The sequence below is a fragment of the Stegastes partitus genome, unplaced genomic scaffold (genome assembly GCF_000690725.1).
Source record: "Stegastes partitus isolate 25-593 unplaced genomic scaffold, Stegastes_partitus-1.0.2 Scaffold2245, whole genome shotgun sequence".
Taxonomy (NCBI): domain Eukaryota; kingdom Metazoa; phylum Chordata; class Actinopteri; family Pomacentridae; genus Stegastes; species Stegastes partitus.
In genome coordinates, this window is record NW_007579976.1 from 7272 (window position 1) to 27294 (window position 20023).

Consider the following 20023-nt stretch of genomic DNA (forward strand, 5'->3'; position numbering starts at 1 on the left):
GTTTTACAAAGTCCTAATACCTGAAATTTGTTCTTAAGTTCTTTTATTTTCCACGACTGACAGCAAAAGCATGAGATTTATAATGACACAGACATATTCAGTGATATTTACACAGTGCCACATTATGTCATCTCACTGCACTTTACATAGTAGAGTAAGTTCACACCTTACTGTATTATAGAGAGAAACCCAATAATTACCTTTAAGCAGCACTTTGCAAGAGCAGGAAGAATAGTCTTTGGTAGTAATAAGCAACACTTCATGATGATATTAGATCAGCAGTGATGTTGCATAAATGTCATTAAGTGCTGTGAATTTCCAATTATTTCATTTACTGGCTGAGTCACAAAAGACTTGCCTGCTCGTAACTAACTGCTCAATTACATCATTGCATTGCTACAAAATAAAATTACTTAATGCTTCAGGAGAGAGGATTTTATCTACACTGAGGAGAAATATAAATGCAAATGCTCCTCTTTTCTGATTTGGAGAAAATGTAAAAATCTCGTTGCTATTGGCCGTCATAAAATTCAGCTTTAATCAAATGACACAGATGACAAGTGATAGATGTAAACGGACTGTTGGTGGGCCAGATGCTGACATGTCAGTCAGGGCTGTGGTCAGGCACTTTAATGTCCAAAACTCTAACATTCGTCATCAAAGAAGTTGTTTCAGACGGCATGGTGCAACAGACAATCTGCCACATGATGCTCTGGATACAATGAGTCTGACAATGAGATTCTGTTCCCCGAAATGTCCGTCAACTTCTCCAGACCCTTCAAAAAGAGTTGAGCAACACTACTCAAGCTGCATCAATAACCTCAGACGTGTGACAGACATGTGACTCCTTACAGAGTTGTGAGTCTATGACCTCACTCTTTACCCACTCACTATCATTTCCATTATAGTGCAGAATTGTTTGAGATGCCATGTACCGGAACAAACATTTATTCTCTAATGTCAAACAGAATGGATAGAATTTAATAATACATTACCAGCTGCATTTACATTTTTTGTTGTATTTCACCCACCTTGTTTAAATCTTCATGCGGCAAGGATGCTCATATAGATAAAAGCTTTAAATGTAGAGAAATAGCTAAGCAACAACGTACTACACACAAGAGAAAAGAATAATTCAGTTGTGTAGGAGATATTTATTAAGTAGCCCTGTTGTTTATTAAAAAAAATTTATTATTTGCATTTTTTGTTTTCTGCATGAACACCGTTTGATGGATATTTATCTGAAGAAATCTCTAGGAAAGACACTGCACTCTGTGAGACATACATCTTTAAATATAGACTTCTTGGTTTCAGGTCATTCGCCTGAACATGGGCTGCGGCGGCTTCCGTAGGAGTGTGAGTGGATGGAGTGACGCAGAAGCGCCGAACGGGCAGATCATTTCTACAGTCAAGATGGCGACATCGGAGCCGGTAAGAGAGACAAGAGATAGCTGAAAAATTCGACTAATGTGCTCGGAAAGGCGAGCTACATCTTCACTTTATCGAGTGACTTTACGACGTAACGTCGCCTCTTTGAAACGGCGTTAACGTTCAGGCGAAATTGTTGCGTTTCAGCTCACAGATGTTCGCGTGGATTAGCGTTAGCATGCACAGCAATGTGATGGATAAGCCTGACTTTGTTGGCAGGGAGGGAGTGACTGACTGGACGTCGTTCATTCAAACTCAAATCAATGAATTGTTTTAATCCACTTCGATATTAGAGTCAGTGTCTTGTGGTGGTTTTAACCAACCACACACACCCTCACACGTCCTTCAGATTATATTATTGGTTTATTTTTTGACAATCTGCACACGTGTGTATCTAGCTGGTAGCTAGCTTAGCACGTCTGCTAAAACTAATGCTAGCAAACGTTCACTGTAAAGTTGGCCTAGGTTTTACGTACTTGAATATTTTTTCACTAACCTTTACCCATATGTTTTCTGTGACTTATTACATGTAGTAGTTAATCATGTCGACGTTGTAAAGCTGGACGCTGATATTCGACTCCAAAATGAATATTTGCATTACATGTCGATGGTATGAAAGTGAACGGTCTGTTGAATGGTGTGAGAGATAGCTGTGATCCCCAAGAAACACCAATACCCGTAATGTAGACGTGATAGCCTCTAAGGTCCACCATTTTGCTGGTACTTTTTTTAGCCAGGTTGACCAGCTACATGGGTGTAGAAAGCTGTCACCTACGTGTAAATTTAAATTTAGGCTGCATTATGACATAAACCTACACCAGAATGCCACATCACGGTTGTAAAATATTTATACACCTCCCACCTGCATGACAAATGAACTAACTCTGCACTTTTATGATGCCGATCACTGGATTTCAGGGGATGAGATGCAGAGATATTTTTAATTGAATGACTTTTGTATTCAAAGAAGGTGTGCTCGTGTGTCTGTCTCCTCAGAAAGCAGCTGAAACTGAAGAACAGCAGACTGACAGTCAGGTTGTTGCGAATCCTGAGCAGTATATCAAACACCCTTTACAAAACAGGTGAGAAGAAACGTTTTGTGCTTCCACAAATTGTTATATTTTGATACCAAACAGCATTTTCAGATCATCAGAAATGATTGAGATATAATTTGTAACACCTTCCAACTAATACTGCATTGCAGCTCTTTGAAAACGTGTTATTTTGCTGCATCTAAACTCTAAAAATGTATTTATGAAAAATTCTAACCATGGCACGAATATAACACTAGTTAGCGAGGTTAATTATTTAGGAGGGTGTTAACACTTTAAAGGGGCCTCCAGTCTAATACAGACTGTGTTGTGGGACATGTCAAAGTAGCCCAGCTCAATGATTATACTATTATACAGGTAAATGTACAAAGAAATATTCCCCTTTTAGAGAAAGATAGTAAATTGCTGCCCACTTTAACACGCTTAATTTACATTTGACCAACCTGGTATACCAGTTGTATCCCTTCTCTCATCCATTTAAAGAAAAGCACATTTCATCCATGTTTCTTTTGGGGGAAAGGTCACCACTTTGACTCTTGCTCTTTGGCCTCACACATAAGTACTGATCTTGCATTGTTAGTCTTAGCCTTACTCCTCACAGTCATTGGGTGGGGGATGCTGCTTGTGTCGCTACTCCCTGCTTAGTCGACTTAATCAAATTGCTTTCCTAGTCACACTTAAGATGTGTGTCTTCTGACGATTTCCTCATCGACCTATATTGTCTGTTATTCTGTTTCAGAACTTTTGTATTTAACACATTGATTCTGAGCAGCATACTGAGCTGAAATGCTTTTAAAAAATGTGTGTGTCAACTGGTAGATATTTGTGTTTTGTTTCGGTGTGCCACGGCAAAGAACATTATACTTTCAAATAATTTACAGGTACGTGGTAGATATAGTTGGAGGCCGTTCTAGGTTTAAACCAGAGGTGCAGATTGGAGGATTCTGCTTCCTACTCTCCGTGTTAGTGTTGCAATTGTTCACTATTGTCTTTTTAGAAATGTTATCATAGTTCTGTGGTGGTGACGACCTATTCAGGAGCATTGTACGGCCGGTTTGGGAAATGCTGAGTAGTTCACTTAGTAAGTCACTTCTAGGCCTTTCTGCCTGTTCAGCCCAGCCTCACAGGTAAAGTTGGTCCAAATCTGCTGCTTTAGCCTGGCTCACATTGTCCTGTCATTCCGGTTTTAGGTGTTCAGATTATGTAGGAACAATCTGTGGTTAGGTTTTGTTTTCTACTCTAACACCTTTAGCAGTAGATGTCTCAGGTAGAGGGTGGGGTGTCGTCACCTCTGTCTCCTTTCAAACTGTTTTTCATTGTAAGCAGTTGTGGCCTGTTAAATTATTTGAAATTTGTGGTTAATTATCCTTTCCAGATATGTGTTGTAGCTTGTCTTGTGTTACTGTTGTAACCCCCTACTGCAGTAAGTAGGATTGGACCTTTTCTGTAGTGAGGTGATTTGAATAAATGTGGTATTGTTTAAGCTTTCATATCTTTCAGCAAGAATAAAAATTTAGCCTGCAGGTTCAGTCAGAGTTGTCTAGACACTTGAGCGGAAGTCACGACAAACCTGCTTGAGTTTGGCAGCGCAGCACTTTTATTATATCTGCTTTCATTTTGTAAAGAGTTTGGTTCTTTCTGTAGTCCATGGAGGTGCATCCACAGATGGATTTGGACAGGCTGCACAGCTCTGTTACTTAACTGTAACATAAGTAGACATGACGATCACTTTCAAGTTTCAAGTCAGGCAACATGATTTTCATGTGGCACTGACATTAGGGGAAACCAGCAGGAACCGGAAGGAACCAAAAAACACATTCAGTTTCAAACAACTTGTAGTCTGCTGGGGAAAATTAATGAATTTACAATGTATTATGTTAGTAGGCCTAAAAATGAACAACATCAGTATTATTAAGGCTTCTATTAATTTATTTCCATACATGGATGATCTATTCTCTCGAAACATGAATGAATGTAGACACTGTACAAATAAGACTTTGAGAATAGAGCCATTTGCTGACGTGGGATTTCACAAAATTGGGAGCTTCATCAATCTGTTAAAGTGACAGCATTCTGTCATGTAGACACAACTCGTCTTCACACTAATCTTCCTCGCAGTTACATCAGACGCTCCAGATAGAGCCACTGTACATGTGTGAGATTTGCAGTTCATGCAAGAGTGGACAGTACATCAAGGTTGAAGGAGCTTCGAAGAAACAAACGGCTAAACCTAAACTGATAGCAAGCTTATCGCACTGTCCAAATAACTGGATAGCTCGAAAGTAGTACTAGCAAACATGTGTACTACTTAGCAAGCACTCATATGTTGAATGGTTGCAATAGTGCTTCCTCAAAGACAGATGGACGGGTTCTTCTTGTTCCTCCAGCACCATGTTTCTAGTTGAATTTGAAAACATATCTGTTAGCAAGACAGCATGCGGTTCAGACCTGTGCCGTGTTGAAAGTGGTTTGGAAATCATATGTGCCAAGATCTGGTATAAGAAGAACCTCCAGTTATAGCTAAAAAAAAAAAATAAGAGCATAGCCTACCTGATTTTATGAGCTAATGCTGATACCGTATAGTATAGTTAGCTAATTCTAACTTTTATAGTATAAAAGTCCAGTGATTATTCGCCAAATCTTTTTTTTTCCACATCACATGTTAGGATATTTTCTTTTTGGTTTGTTTCGTGGCTAAGATGTACTGAATTTAACATTTTCTATTTGAAAAATCAACTTTATCTGCATTTGTGGTGGACTAACTATTTGAAATGAGGTGCGACTGTGTTTCTGTCATTTAAGTAGTTTGACTCTTCTACAGTTACTGTTCTGCAATGTCTTGCTACTTGGGTAACATTCAATAGCATAGATTAAGACATAAGTGTCGCTAACATCTGGCCTAAAATTACAATTTTAACTTAAATGGAGACTCTCAACCACCAACAATCATTTAAAAATTAACATTAACCCTCTTACGGTATTAAGAATATTGGATTTTTAGATAAATGTTTGCTTGAATTATACTCGTGAACAGAGGTGCTCGTTTTTACATCTATTTTGTTTCATCTGTTTGCGTGTGTCATGTTTTTGGTAAGACATGATCGCCTAGCATTCCTGGTAAATTAAACGTTGTATAACCTATATTAAAAACCCACAGTAACTACCTCTTTGAGCAACTCCTGTTTACCCATGTTTAGTCTCTCTATTTGTGTTGCCTTTATTTCAAAACAGGAGGCTACAGTTAACCACAATAGTTTCAATGTTTGGCAATCAAATGCACCACCTGCGTTGACGTACTGTCCACCATTTTTGTTTACATGTCCCGACTGAGCATGTAGTCATTTCATGCGACTCCTCTGGGTTCACCACAGGAGCAGCACTGTCTCGTCTACCTAAGTGTTGTGTAATAAAGTGTGTCAGAGCAGTTGCTACATGGCACAAACGCGGTTTCGTCGTCTGCCTTGGCTTTGTTAGCTTCATTTTTATGGCACATGGTGGGATTGATGTTACAGTGGTGTGTAGGGGGGGGGCACAGAGTTCAGCCGATGTCCTCTCCGTGCCTTCATCCCTCCCCTGCTAGCCCCGTCCCTCCGATGAAAGAATAACACCACCCATCGTAAACAAAGGCTGCATTTGTAGTGCTGGTGATGGCCGGCCTTCTCTGTTCTTTGCATTGACATGCATGCTTTTGTAACTAGCTGTTGTGTTCTGTGGTGGAACAGGGTGTATATCTGTACTAGGACTGGGTTATGTTTCCTCTATTTACAGGAGCGACATACAGTTAAAGCCTTTTTAGACACACACTAATCCTACTGACACTTTTGTTGTTAGTTCTAAGAAATAATGAGACTTTTTTTTTGTAAATGAAATAAATCAATGTTCACTGTCGTTGTTATTTACCCTCCCTCCTGTGAATACTGAGTTTTAATTCTTGTCTTTCCCCTTTTCAGATGGGCCCTGTGGTATTTCAAAAACGACAAGAGCAAAAGCTGGACAGAGAATCTGCGTCTGATTTCTAAGTTTGACACAGTGGAAGACTTTTGGGCGTAAGTTTTCCGTACCGTCTCTGTAATGTAAATATGATTTGTCGCTATATGGTGATGACATTATTAGATATCATTTTGTTTGCATATTCATAATAAGGATCTTTGTGAATTATGTGAAACTGTCCTGTGTTTCGTACAGATTATATAACCACATACAGCAACCAAGCAAACTCGGCTTTGGCTGCGATTATTGCTTATTTAAGGTGAGTTTTGGTTTGATTTTTGTTTGTTTGTTGCTTATTTTTTTACACAATGACATCAGTTTTATTTAAAAAATTTGTTTCCTTTGCTGTATTTAAATTGCATTCATTTAGCCAGCAGGGTTAAATGTTTCCCTGAAAATGGGTAGCTGTCTTTTTTTTTTTTTTTTTAAATTAAAGCTGTTCATTATGTTTGCCAGGATGGGATCAAGCCGATGTGGGAGGATGACAGGAACAAACTCGGGGGTCGATGGCTGATGACCCTCAATAAACAACAGAGACACAATGACCTTGACCGCTACTGGATGGAGACGGTAAGACGACCGCTTTTACTCTGCTTCTGTTCAAAATGAATCAGCAGTTTCATACACTTCTCCTGATGACTGTGAATTTTTATCATTTTTGTTAAAAAGCACAATGTGAATCATATGAGGCGTCACGTTTTGTGTTATTTGCAGCTCTTGTGTTTAGTCGGTGAGTCATTTGATGAGGCAAGCGAAGATGTGTGTGGAGCTGTGGTCAACGTCAGACCCAAGGGTGACAAAATAGCCATCTGGACGAGCAACTGCCAAAACAGGGAAGCCATCATGACGATAGGGTAAGTTGTAAAGTCACATTGCTCAAAATATGCAATACATACACCAGTAATGGAAAGATTACCAGTTTGCTAGCTGTAGCGCACCACTAGGTGGTGACACTAAGTTAGCATTAGTTTTCACATAGCATTCAGTTTACATCTCGTCTTTCCACAGGCAACTTTACAAAGAGCGTCTGAACCTCCCCATCAAAGCCATGATTGGCTACCAGTCACATGACGACACGTCCAGTAAGAGCGGATCCACCACCAAGAACATGTACTCCGTTTGAAAATCTTCGCCCTCATTTCAACTTGCTGTAGATTTAAACAATTACCAATCTGCATCATCACATTAATTTTTGAGTTTGTCAACTACTGTAGTGTCCTTTCCTTTTATTGCGAAGAGAATTGTTCATAGTGTGTACAGCTGGAACTTCCCCCGACACAAGATTTCAGCAGAGCGATAGTTATAAATAGGGAGGAGGCTGGAAAGGAGAAGAGTTTCTGGCTCGAGATGTCATAGGAGAGCAAGAGAACACAAATGATTTCCTTTTAGAGTTGAAGAGTTCTGTGATTAATGCCAGTAACCCTCCCTTAGCTTGAGTTGCAAAAAGAAAAAAAAAAGAAAAAAAAAAAAAAGAATCCTTAACTATAAGGCCTTGTGTTTTTCTTACGCCGAGTTCTCACTCCTTAGAGTGTTTCTCACCTCACTGGAAAAGATAGTGGGCAACTTAATCTTACACAGAACAAATTTTAAGGGCAATTTTAACTTGATTTATCCAAAAGTGTTACGCATGAGTTGGGCTTTCTGATGCACCAGCTTAAAGAATCTACAGTATCTTAAAGGTTTGTAAAAGCTGTGGTCACACTCCAAAGTGTAGGGTTTGGATTTAGGCCACTTATTGTTTCAGCCATGCTGGAATTGTGGGATATTGCTTGTAGAACTTTTTGATTTTTGTTTTTTTTTCTTCCCCTTACATTTATTTATAATGTATGCATTGCAGTTACTTAGTTGAAAGACAACCATGGAACTTGTGTTTTTTCAAATTGTTTTTTTTTTTTCTTTTTTGTTATGAAGGTTAATAATGTGGACTACTGCATATAGATGACATTTTTTACAGTGTACCATACAGTAAAGATGCTGACAGAATTAGGTGTGCTTTTCACTGTTTTCTTCCTAACAAAAACTGTAGATATTGTCGCACTCCTCTCTCGGTTGATGCGAAAAGAAAGATGATATTCATTGTGAAATGATTTTGCTCATAATGTATCTTTATTATCTGTAATTCCAGGATGTATATTACCTTCTTTCAAGTAAAGGTTAAGTGCTTTGCATTAAAACCAGAACCAGGTTGTCTAATTTTGTTATCGTTTCACAGTGAAGTGTGGCGCTGAATTGTGAAAAAGAGGATTTTCTTTTATAACATGAGAAAATTACACTGACTTTTTGCTTTAAAAGCTTGTTAGCAAACACTTACTTACACGTGAAGCCTGCGTGGAACAACATTCATTTGGAGTCATTACCACAAATTCTAAATCTGCTATTAGCTCTTGTAGCTGTTGTTAGTCTCTACCGACTCCTGGGGAACATTTCTGGCTCTTTAGCTGCTAAATGCTCCACTGTGTTCACCAGATACCCATTAACTCTGCCTGATGCTAACAATCTAGTGTAGAGTGGGATATTTAGAGCATTTTTATTAAGACAAGCTATTAATTCACTATTAATTCTCAGTAGCTGTATTATCATGAATAGCGAGTTTCACATAGTTTCATTGTTTGCACACAGTAGACCTTATAGCCATTTTAAAGGCCTTTCTCTATAACATTAAATATTGATTATAAAAGCAACACTCCATGTTTAACCTCAGAAAAACATCCTGAGTTTCACAATGGAAAAACTCAGCTATTCTGTGGTTATTCAAATGTTACTTAAACACTGGTTGGTGTTGTTTTGATGACACACCGCTTCAAAACCACGGAGAAAAACAAAATAGGCTGTAGATACAAAACCTGGTGAACAATAAAAGATGTCAAAATATTATAGTCAAGACACTTGATGAAAATCTGTTTTTAGGGTCTCAAAGTGAATTAGGTTCACATATCATTACTCCCGTGTGTCTTCTGTGCATGTTAAACAAACCACATACAAAAATCTTTGTCCTGGAAAGTAAACTGACAGCATTGTATGAACTCTGTTTAACAACTATGGTACATCATGTTTCTGGATCTGCCACTGGGCGCATAAAGGTGACGGCGTCTCCTTTGACTGATTAAACTGTCAAAACGTCTGAACGTCACTCATCCAGTCAAACAGGATCTTGTGGCGTCATGGGGACTTGACGTACCTGAATGCTTGTATCACAAAGTCCTCCGCCCTTCTGACGGAGCCTCAGAGTCATGTCTGTGTCTCAGCACAACAACAGGACTGTCAGAGTAAGGTTGTCAAAGTTTTATTAAAGTGCCAAAGCTATAAGCAGGACCTTAGATGTAGATTTTGTTTAAATAAATGTGTGATTTTGGAGACGTTCTTAGTTTAGATTTGATTATCCAACTAATTTACAAATATAAATAAAAGATCAGTTTCAGAGTTTGACACCTCAGATGAATTGTTCTGTTGGCAAAGTGTCTACACAACGTGCACAACACCCAACTGGTATGTTTTGTTCATTTGCTGTACAAGGTGGTTTGTTTCAATAAATATAGAATGTTCTACCTTTTGGTAAAGAAATGTCCAGTACATAAAGTCTTACAATTTTAAGAACCAGTCCCAAGAGGGTGGAATTAAAGTGGTCATCGTCCATTAACGGGTGTAAATCCATCCCAGCAGAGACTGAAATAAAAACCACTATTAGTCCTTCAGCCACGATCCAGCCACTGTATTTACAGACGCTTTACTCAGTCCATCCTCAGTGCCCGTGTGTTTCAGCTGGACCCTGGCCGCCTTATATCAGGACATCCTCATCATCAAGGGCTTTTCTTCCTCTCGTTTGCTCAGCAGGTTCGAAAGCATGTAGGACGAGAAGAAGCAAAACTCCACGGCGTAGCTGAGCTCAAACAGCTCCAGGTTGACGCTCAGCATCCACTCAAATACAGCAGACACGTGGAGGTAATAGTACTCGTCCTGGGCGAATAAAATCGTGTCTAAAGGTTTTCAAGTTAAGGATGTTTGAAACTGTTAGCAGCAGTGAGAATGATCACTTGAGGAGCATGTAAACAATTTCCCTGACGTTTGTACCAAAGGGATCAATAAAGTTCTATATTCTTCTATTCTATGTCATTGTCTAATGTTCCTGTAGTAGGGGAGATCACATTAGGTTCACTAAAGACATACAGACTAAATCAGTTTCTCACAACCAAATGGAAGTTTATCGAGGCAAAATAGACCAAAAGTAACAGGACTTGTTTCTAGTTTTAAAAAGTCTTTTGGATACAAGGAAAATGTATTATCAATATGTGCACATTTGTGATGTTATGTTCTCTGAGGGCCAACTCTTATCATCCAGGAGAGCAGGACCTCATGTTCTTAGATACAGGCTAGTGTGTATATACAGTATGTATTCCCTTGTTTCACGTCATACAGGGGCCCAGAGAAGTCCCCCAAACTTTGAGCTGTGCTTCAATACCTCATCCAAAGTGCTTTTAAACATGTCATTAAACTCTACATTGCTCTAGTAGAAGACTGATGTTGCAGCTTCTACTTACAGTGAAGAGAAATGTGAAGTTGATTGTTTCAGGAAAACAATGGTTAAAGATTAATGCGGCTGCAAGTGTCATTAATACACGTCTGCTTCTGCGATGTTGACTGGTGTGCGGCCGGTCCCACTTTGTAAACAGAGCAGCAGCATGCCAGATCCAAATATGGCACAGCGGCACCGCAGCGCCGTGGAGAAGCTGGAGAGGATAACTCAGGCATCACTGCTGAGGTCTAATTGTCCTGTTTGAAACCACAGCAAATGGACCCTTTGCTGCCACAAACTCACCCAACATCTGTAGACATTAATTGTGCATCAACAGAATGTGGAATATATTTACACCACATAAAAACACAAGTGATTTCTGAAAGGATACAGCAGATGGTCACGATGGTTTGCACTATGGTGGAGATGATGCGCAGTGGGTAGAGAACCTTTTCATATCCTGTCAGCACACACTTTCCTGTTAGAACGGTGAGCAGGATGGTGTAGAAGCAGATGCACATGAAGCTGACGGCAGCTCCGAGGTAGTGAAGGAGGGCCAGGTATCCCGGCTGCGGAGGACAGTCAGCAGTTTCCAGTGTCAAAACAGGAAATGACAGTTAAAATCAAGCCAGCGATTGTTGTAAACCCTATTAGTGAACTATCAACTGACAGATTTGCTATTTCGAGACAAGAGCTTGGATGGTGAATATCCTTAGTCACATTGTTTTACCTTTGCATTATCACTAATAATGATAACTGGTTCCCATTCATTTCTCTTTAACTCACTGTTTTTGGTATTATAATGTCAGTAAATAGAAAAAAAATAATCTTATTTGGGTTTTCATGCAGAAAACAGCTGCTTGAGAGGTATATATAGTACAAAATAGAAGATTATGCAGTGCTGATGTTGGTATTAGGTCTCTAATATGCTTGTTATTAATATTACTGAAGTAGAACTTGAACTACTGTGTAATGTTACAGACTGAGGAAGAGGTATAAGAACTTTGCCCGTGCTGTACATCCATTCAGATGACATAAAACAAATAGTAACCCTCCTTTGTTTGCTTTTCCGCACAGGTGCAAATCGAAGCCGTTCAATTTTATGATACGTTCAAGGTTTCTCAGAAGTTACTGCTTTAGGAGATAAGGACCTCTCACAGTCTTACAGGCCCATGGATGTAGGTTTTATTTAAATAACGAGGAGGAAACATAAGGCAGGAATTTCTCCAGGAAATGGTAAATGTCAAACACTGACAGCCTTTTCCATATCAATTTACGGTGAAAACGTTTCTATATAAGCAAGTCCATAAATATTGAGGGGGATGTATCCCCTTTGTCCCATCTGAAATGATTACCTAAATTCAAGGCTGCGAATTAAACCAAATTCAAGTGTGGACAGTGGCAGACGCAATACTTACGTTACAGTTTCCGGCTGCAAAAGCCCCCATGGCTGCCACCACACCAAACACCAGCGCAACCTTGCTAAGCATGGAATTGCATGCATGCTTCTCCATAATATGGGCATGGTGGAATATACAGAACACTAGAACTAAAGAGGAGAACACAGTTAATGTAATACAGTTCCCTCGTATCATGTACAGTACATTAGACATCTAGCAGGTGAACTCACACAGAAAGGATCCTGCGTTGATTGTGGCTGTAAAAAGGGAATTCTCAGGTGAGTTTGTTCCACTTGTGCTGGAATCACAGAATTGATTCGGTTATTTTTTTAATTATGTCTCATTGTTTGATTGTAGGGAAGAGGACAAATGAAAGGTGAACTGAAGTGTGCTGTAGTTTTACCTGATGGTGGGAACCCGGCAGCATTCAGTGGTCTGATTCCCTTTGCAGAAGTTGTCACTACCCCTGAGAATGAATTACCAACATTTTGAAGGATCTGTCTGTATTCTCATTTTAGTGGTTAAAACAATGGAATAATGAGACACAACTCACCAGTCACTGAGGGAACAGACATGATTGTTGGAGAAGGCCAGGCCATATCTGGAAATACATGACAAAAGAAAAACGATAGTGACAAAACTGTTTCAATATTATGAGTTGATTTCATTTGAATTAGCATCAAACTACTGTCTGTTAGTTTTGTCTTGTTGAAATGTTGTAATACAGATTTTTAAAAAAAATCATTATCTTCTAGTGATTCAGAATAAAGTAGATAGTTAACAGCAATTTCACTCTGAATGATAAATATATATTTTCTGTGAAGCCTATGAAGTAATAAACCACCACAGCTAGGTGGGAGGATGACTGCCCGCTATCCTGATTTTGTTGAACCTGATATTTTGACAAATGTCTAATGTACATTCATCACAACACAAGTCATGTTGATTCCTCAATAAACCACCATAATGTCCATAATGTACTTGCTCAAAGGGAATCATAGGGTTTAGTAGCTTTCTCTATAAAATTTTGTAGGCTCTTAACCTCACCCTTTAATTAGTCGGACAATTTGGTACGGTGTATATTACTGAAGAGTGTTTAGTCGGGTAATTAGTCAGGTAAAACTGGATATTAGATAATATTATATAATTTCATAATATCTTAACCCTAATCTTTCTACTTGTAAATGGAATTTGTAACAATCTTCTTTTTTCTCTATTGGAAAACACTTTGGGTCAACATGTGTTGTTTTAAACGTGCTGTATAAATATTGGTGACCTGACTTGGAATATCTTCAGTCTATGTACAAATACGCAGTCTGAAGAATGAATCTGGGGGAAAAAAAAACCCCACTTGATTGCATGAATCAATATTCATGATTAAAAAAACTATACTGTATGTTAAGATCTCAGTCAAACACTATAACAAAACAGATGTGCATGTGTTCACTCATGACTGTTGATGACTAAATCTACTTAACATTTAATGTAGAAAAACAAGTAGGTTCACAAATTTGTTCCACAATATTGTCTTTTGGCATTTCTTGACAGTCCGGTGCGCACACCCCGCAGCAGAAAAAAACTGGCCAGATCACATATTTCAAGGGTGCTGTTCCATAACATAGGTGAAAGCTGAATTCGCTCATGTTTGTAAATTAAGTTTTTAGATTCAGGATCTCTATGAATGATATGTATTTAGATTCAGTTGAACATATGTAGAGCTTAAATATAAAAGTAAAAGAAATAAAAGAAGCATGTGAGACAAAAATGATACGATGAAGTGTCATAGTTTCCTGCTCATGGCCAAGTTTCAGTATTATCAGTAGAATCTAACTGCCCTCAGGCAAGATTGTACCATTCAATATTAGTCATGATAATCATAAAGTGAGTCTGATGTGTTGCCATCAGTAGTTCTTATCAGGAGTTATGTAAATGATGAAAAGCTGTATCCATTAAGATGGTTCACAAGGTAAAAAATTAACTCATGTGAAGTTATTTGTGTGACAGCACACACGTAGAGGCAACATGAAAGCTGTCATGAAATAATGAATTGCTGTAGTAGTTTCACAGGGGTGTAAAAACAAAAGAGAAAGTGTGAGTTTCGGGTAAACTTACACGGTCCATGTTCCGATGAGGGACACCAGGGAGAGGGTGATAGGGAAGATAATCCAGAGCACCATGTCTCTGTAGCGAGGAAGACAAGTATAAATTTAAAACAAAGATATCCTAAATCCAGGTGTCTCAGCAGTAGATCTCTTCAAGTTGTTGTTGTAGATCCCTCATGGAGTCAGCCTCATACCCACATAGCAGGATTAGTACTAGAACAAAAAATAAAGTCTTCACCCAGTAGGATAGAAATGTGTTCCAGGTCCTTTGAGCAAACAATCACACTGATGTAGTTCTTCCTCTATCCAGAGTCCTGCTTATAAGGGAGAGTCTCAGTGTGTCTCCGCCACTCCTTCAGAGCACCACCTCAGTGTTGGGAAACGTGGGTTTGGCCTTCTTGAAACTGTCACATTGTTTGTTTTATTCCAAACAAACTCACCTTTATATGCTCCATCTGAAGCCAACTACTGTGGAGTTTCTTATATACTACCAGCTGACAGTGGATGTAAATATGAACTCTGTAAAGTAAATGTTTGTATATGTGCACAGACTGGGATTTTGAGAATACTCATGAGGTTGGAGAGGTGGTCGGGCTGTTACAAAAGACATGCTTTGAATTCTTTGTCTGATATGCCTAGTTTTTTTTTGTTGTTTTTGTCATTCAGTGGCGGAAAGTACATTTATTTCAAAAAGTACTATTTAAAGATAAATTTACTTCAGTCTACACTTTGGTGGGAATATTGTATTTTACTTTTATTTGTGTCTGACTGTAATTAAATTGTAGCATGATTACACAAGCGGACTGACACCTCTAAATAAATGACATGAATCTGTTTTTCACAACTGGTTTTGTCTGAACTGTTAATATTTTGAGGAAAAACAATCAGGAAGAGAGACAGCCACAGAATAAATGGCTGTTAATATTTAATTCCAGCCATGCTGCTTTCTGCACAAAGTGCACCTTCCTCACAAAAAAAGCTGCTAACTCTGTATTTAATGTTAACAACTGTATTTATTCCTGTATCGTCAGAAGCTGCAGTTTTTACTAAATCTTTGTTCTCTTTAAACATGCTCTTAAATACATAACACTCGTTTTGTTTAAATGTATGTGTGTTTTTGTCTAAGTGCTTTGACAGCAAAGAAAAAAAAATGGAGTCAAATTCCTTGTACCTTTCTGATTCTGAAAATTAATTAATTAGTGCTCCTAGTCTGGTGACATACTTTTTTTTAGCTACACAATAATTAACTATTTTAATCTTATAAACAAAACAGTTCTGTGTATAATCTTAAAAAATAAAAAAAAAAGAAATCCAAAATCCCCCCCCCCCAAAAAAAAATGTTTCCAGTGTTTCACTCAGAAAAGAAACAAAAAAAAAGGTAGTATGAGGAATCAAGGCTAAATCCAGTCCCGATCGGGAGTGTGCGTCTCCACCACACGAGGTCCCCATTTTCAAAACAAACAAAATGGCGGCGCACATGAGATGGGGTCTTTACCAGTTGTTACGTGCAAGAAATACGGCTCATTTTAGGTTTGAACCTTTGCAGTTGTGACATATCGTTGTGTTCGCGTTTTTGACTACTCATACAACAAGTTGTAATGTTTGTGTAAAGTATAAACTCGGTATTTCGACGTGTGTTGGAGATTATACTTTTAGCCAGCTAGGTAGCTAGCCAGGAAACTGCGACACAAGTATCGGTTCGTGTTTCTAACTTAATCCCTTCCAACTGGATATGGGTAGAGATATCGGAAAATTTCTATTCTATTCGTTATTACTTCATATTTTGTCGTCCTTAATGTCATGTGTGTGTATTCCTCATGTCAAGTATGTAGCTTAGCCGCTAGTCGTTAGCTAGCGCTGATTACAAACTTTATTCTCAGATTGAGCTTCGGGATCCCATTGCTGCTTTCCACGTTTGTACTTTAAAACCGAGCTAGCGGTTAATTTAAACGTCTGACTTTGCTTTCATTTATCAACTCTGCCTGAATATTTAACCCTGCCTTGAAAAATGAATGAGTTAAAGTCCCTAGAGGACGCAGAGACACGGTCTGATACGCTTTACTCTCTGTAAGGTTTCCAACCAAGAACAGAAGGTCATACCACTCACAGTCCGCGACCCAGAGCTTCAGAAGAGCTCAGCTTCAGCCCAGGACAGGAATCACACACTCCTCAAGTGAGAAAACATTGTTTGGACGCCTTACTTCATTCACTTATAAGCTGTCATCTTGTTCGAACACATATGTCAATGACAAACAGCAAAGAATAACGCATTTAATCGTAATGAGGTTTAATAATGTCTTCCAGTAAGACAACTGTCCATCCAGACTCAAGACACTCCAAATCCCAGAAGCTTGAAGTTTCTCCCCGGTAAACCTGTCCTAGGAAGTGGGACACTTGACTTTCCTTCTCCGAACTCAGCTGGATCTTCATCTTTAGCCAGGTAGGGTGTCAGGTTTACTGTTGTACTTGTGCTGTTTAAGGGAAACTTTTCCAGTGTTTCCAGGCCTTGTGATCCAGAAATCAAAAAAAGTGTTTTGGACTAACACCAGGACAAAATAATGTGTGTGTGTGTGTGTGTGTGTGTGTGTGTGTGTGTGTGTGTGTGTACATTAATGTGTTTTCACACTGATGACATGTCTCGTTTACTTCTTAGAGTAACCATACATTTCTATACAAAGTGCTTGATGGAAATCATGAACTACATGACTTAATTAAACAGTTACTAAAAACAAAAGAAATAACCAGAAGGGAATAAAATAGGGTTTTTCAAAAAAGACTCTAAACGAGCAAAAGCGGGGAAGTAACATATCAAACATTCATGAAAGCTTTCCAATGAAAGGATGTTTTAAATTACACTAAAGATGTTGCCAGTCCAAACGAGCAGACTGGGTGCTCCAACAGCAGGTTGCTTCATGTTTTTGCTTTTTGTGAAGCAGGCTAGTGGAATTTGTGGGACCACTGAATATAAGGTGATTGCTCACAAACAGACAAAAAAGAAGAGAATGGAAAAGATGAGCACTCTAATAAGTTTATGTCAGCTTATGAAAACTGTTTGGGAAAATGAAGAATACACTTTTATATTTCACGACACAGTTTAATATATGCGTCTGTGGCTTTCCCATTTGCCATTATTATGATTGTGTCTTCATCATTGTGACTGTGAGGGGGTTACTTGGTTGAAGAGTACATACAGTCAAAGTAACAGATGTACCCTTTGAAAATTACACTGTGGTCCTGCAGGGTTTTCTGACAAAAGCAATCGACGACGTTAAAGCATTGTGTAGATGGGATGTTTTGTTTGCTGATACATTTGGTCTTATCTCAAGTCTATGTTGTAATCACTAAATATACCAAAACAACTTCATGATGCCATGATGTTTTTTTTAATTCTTGTTGAACAATAACATGATAACATGTTTCTTTCAGGGACCTGTTTGAAATTGAAGGCGTAAAAAGTGTGTTCTTTGGGCCAGACTTTATCACAGTCACTAAAGTAAGTATCGAATGTGTTCTGACAGCTTGTTTCTCTGATTTTACTAACATTGAATCTTTGAGGAGAGGTTGGTTTGAGATGCTTTCTTCTTTTTTTTCAGACGGATGAGGATGTAGAGTGGACAGACATAAAGCGCAATGCTTTAGAGGCCATTGCTAAGTTTTTCGAGAGTGGAGACCCAATAACAACAGGAGCAGTGCACCATGAAAGCAGTGAGTGTACAATGTGGAAATATGCAAGTGCCTGACTTAACATTGAGTAAATATTTTCATACTTTACATTTCCTTTATTGTAGGTCTTTCTGAAGATGATGATGACATTGTGTCTATGATAAAAGAGCTCCTGGACACCAGAATCAGGTACAAAACTCCTCATTTTGAGAGCATTTTAGGTGATAACTTTAATTTACATTTACATTGTGTTGCTATTAGATAACTCACATTTTGAGAGGTTAGGCATTTTAAAATGAATTCAGTCAGTATTCTGTTCTTTTTTTTCTTAGCACTCACAAAATGAGTTTGACAGTGTTGTAAGAGATAAGATATAAGTCTTTATCTGTGTGTCCTTTGTGCTGCCTTGTTCTGTACAAACTGACATGGCCTCTTTCACTCACAAGACCTACAGTGCAGGAGGATGGAGGCGATGTCATCTTCAAGGGTTTTGAGAACGGCACAGTCAAATTGAAGCTGGTCGGTTCCTGCACAGGATGTCCCAGCTCCACAGTCACCCTCAAGAACGGCATTCAGAACATGATGCAGTTTTATATCCCTGAAGTAGACAACGTGGAGCAGGTGAATATCAAGATGGGCGTTCTTGTAGATGTGGCGTTTCCTTGAGATTAAGTTTCACTTGATGCTGTTCTAGTGTTTGTTTTAGAACCTGCTATAGAGACAATTAAATTCTACGTTAAAATTGTGGTCTAACTGCTCTTGATGCAGTGAGACCAGACAGTGATTATTAATCTGTGGGTGCAGTTTTGCAGCTTTGGACACCGAGTCGAAATGAAATGAAGAAAAAGAGAAATAAACATGTTTTTTTTTTTTTTCAGATTTCATTTGCAATGTTTGCTCCTACACTGAGTTGATTTTCTTTCTTCTTCTTTTTTTTTTTTTTTATCAAAAATATAATATGTCTTTTTTGTGTTTGTCTGTGTGTGTGTGTGTGTGTGCATCCAGGTTGAAGATGAAGTGGATGAAATCAACGCAAAGGTTTTCACTGAACTAGAACGCAAACTAAAGGAATAAGAACTTCTTTATCCAACTCACTCTTGAACTCTGTTAGAGGAAAATGCTTCACTGTGGACAACTCAGCCATGCATTATTCTAAGAAATTACCATTCTATATCGTATGAAGATAAAAATAAGATTTCCTGCTGTTTTGTGCGCATACTGTTATAAATTCAAGCAGTAATTGATATGTACATACTGTATTGACCTGCTTCCAAAGAAGGACAACATACTGTATACCTGTATGCAGACAGTGAAGTCATTTTCTTGTCTAAACGAAAATGTTTGGCTGTAATCGCTGTAAATGTTGTGTTGTATTTATTTCTTATGAATGTTTTATATTTTGAAAGAATATTTTCTTAAGATGAAGATACTTGGAACGTTGATGACATTGGTCCGGTCTTGCAGACGGAAGTTTTGATAAGTATTGCAGTTGTTGCTGCCATTCCTAATGAAACAGAACTGAACGGTTTTTGCTTTTTAATGCATCATTAACAAGTGACATGATGTATATTAGTGTTATTGAGGCTGCAATTTATTTATCATAAATAGGCTTACACTGTTACATCCTAGAAATATGTTCACTGTATTACTCTTCTTTGTGCTTCACTCCAAACATTTACTGTATCACATTAAAGTTCACGGTTTGAAAACTAATCTTTGTTGCTGAGACAGTTTGTGTACTAATTTTTAGGGCTGCAGCTAAAGATTATTTGATTCTTGATTATTTTCTCGATTAATTGGTTGTTTGGTTGATAACATTTCAGAAAAGGCTGATCACAAAGCCCAAGATAACGTCCTCAAGTATCTTCTTTCATCCAC

General features: G+C 38.4%; 3 protein-coding genes across 4 annotated transcripts; 2 read left to right on the forward strand and 1 right to left on the reverse strand.

Moving 5' to 3' along the window:
• Positions 1-1360: 1360 nt before the first annotated feature.
• On the forward strand, positions 1361-8644 carry eif4e1c (eukaryotic translation initiation factor 4E family member 1c). Its single transcript, XM_008304515.1, has 7 exons — positions 1361-1431; positions 2425-2510; positions 6431-6526; positions 6666-6729; positions 6927-7040; positions 7185-7324; positions 7479-8644. The coding sequence occupies exons 1-7, from the start codon at positions 1414-1416 to the stop codon at positions 7591-7593; spliced, it is 633 nt and encodes a 210-aa protein (XP_008302737.1). The 5' UTR covers positions 1361-1413; the 3' UTR covers positions 7594-8644.
• LOC103374426 (transmembrane protein 150A) lies at positions 8354-14777 on the reverse strand. Of its 2 annotated transcripts, XR_521127.1 has the most exons (8): positions 14493-14777; positions 12934-12981; positions 12784-12846; positions 12611-12678; positions 12399-12529; positions 11372-11549; positions 9314-10444; positions 8354-9231 (listed from the first exon to the last, which is right to left on the reverse strand). XR_521127.1 is itself a non-coding variant. In XM_008304513.1 (7 exons), exons 1-7 carry the CDS (start codon positions 14555-14557, stop codon positions 10251-10253), a joined length of 747 nt encoding a protein of 248 aa, XP_008302735.1. In that variant the 5' UTR covers positions 14558-14777; the 3' UTR covers positions 8354-10250. The 2 variants fall into 2 exon arrangements, 1 of the variants encoding a protein (XP_008302735.1); XM_008304513.1 differs by having other exon boundaries at positions 8354-10444.
• A 1151-nt stretch (positions 14778-15928) lies between these two features.
• LOC103374428 (NFU1 iron-sulfur cluster scaffold homolog, mitochondrial) lies at positions 15929-19858 on the forward strand. The gene is made up of 8 exons (XM_008304516.1): positions 15929-16012; positions 16555-16655; positions 16787-16922; positions 17909-17975; positions 18076-18187; positions 18271-18334; positions 18592-18766; positions 19151-19858. The coding sequence occupies exons 1-8, from the start codon at positions 15948-15950 to the stop codon at positions 19217-19219; spliced, it is 789 nt and encodes a 262-aa protein (XP_008302738.1). The 5' UTR covers positions 15929-15947; the 3' UTR covers positions 19220-19858.
• The last annotated feature ends 165 nt before the right edge of the window (positions 19859-20023 follow it).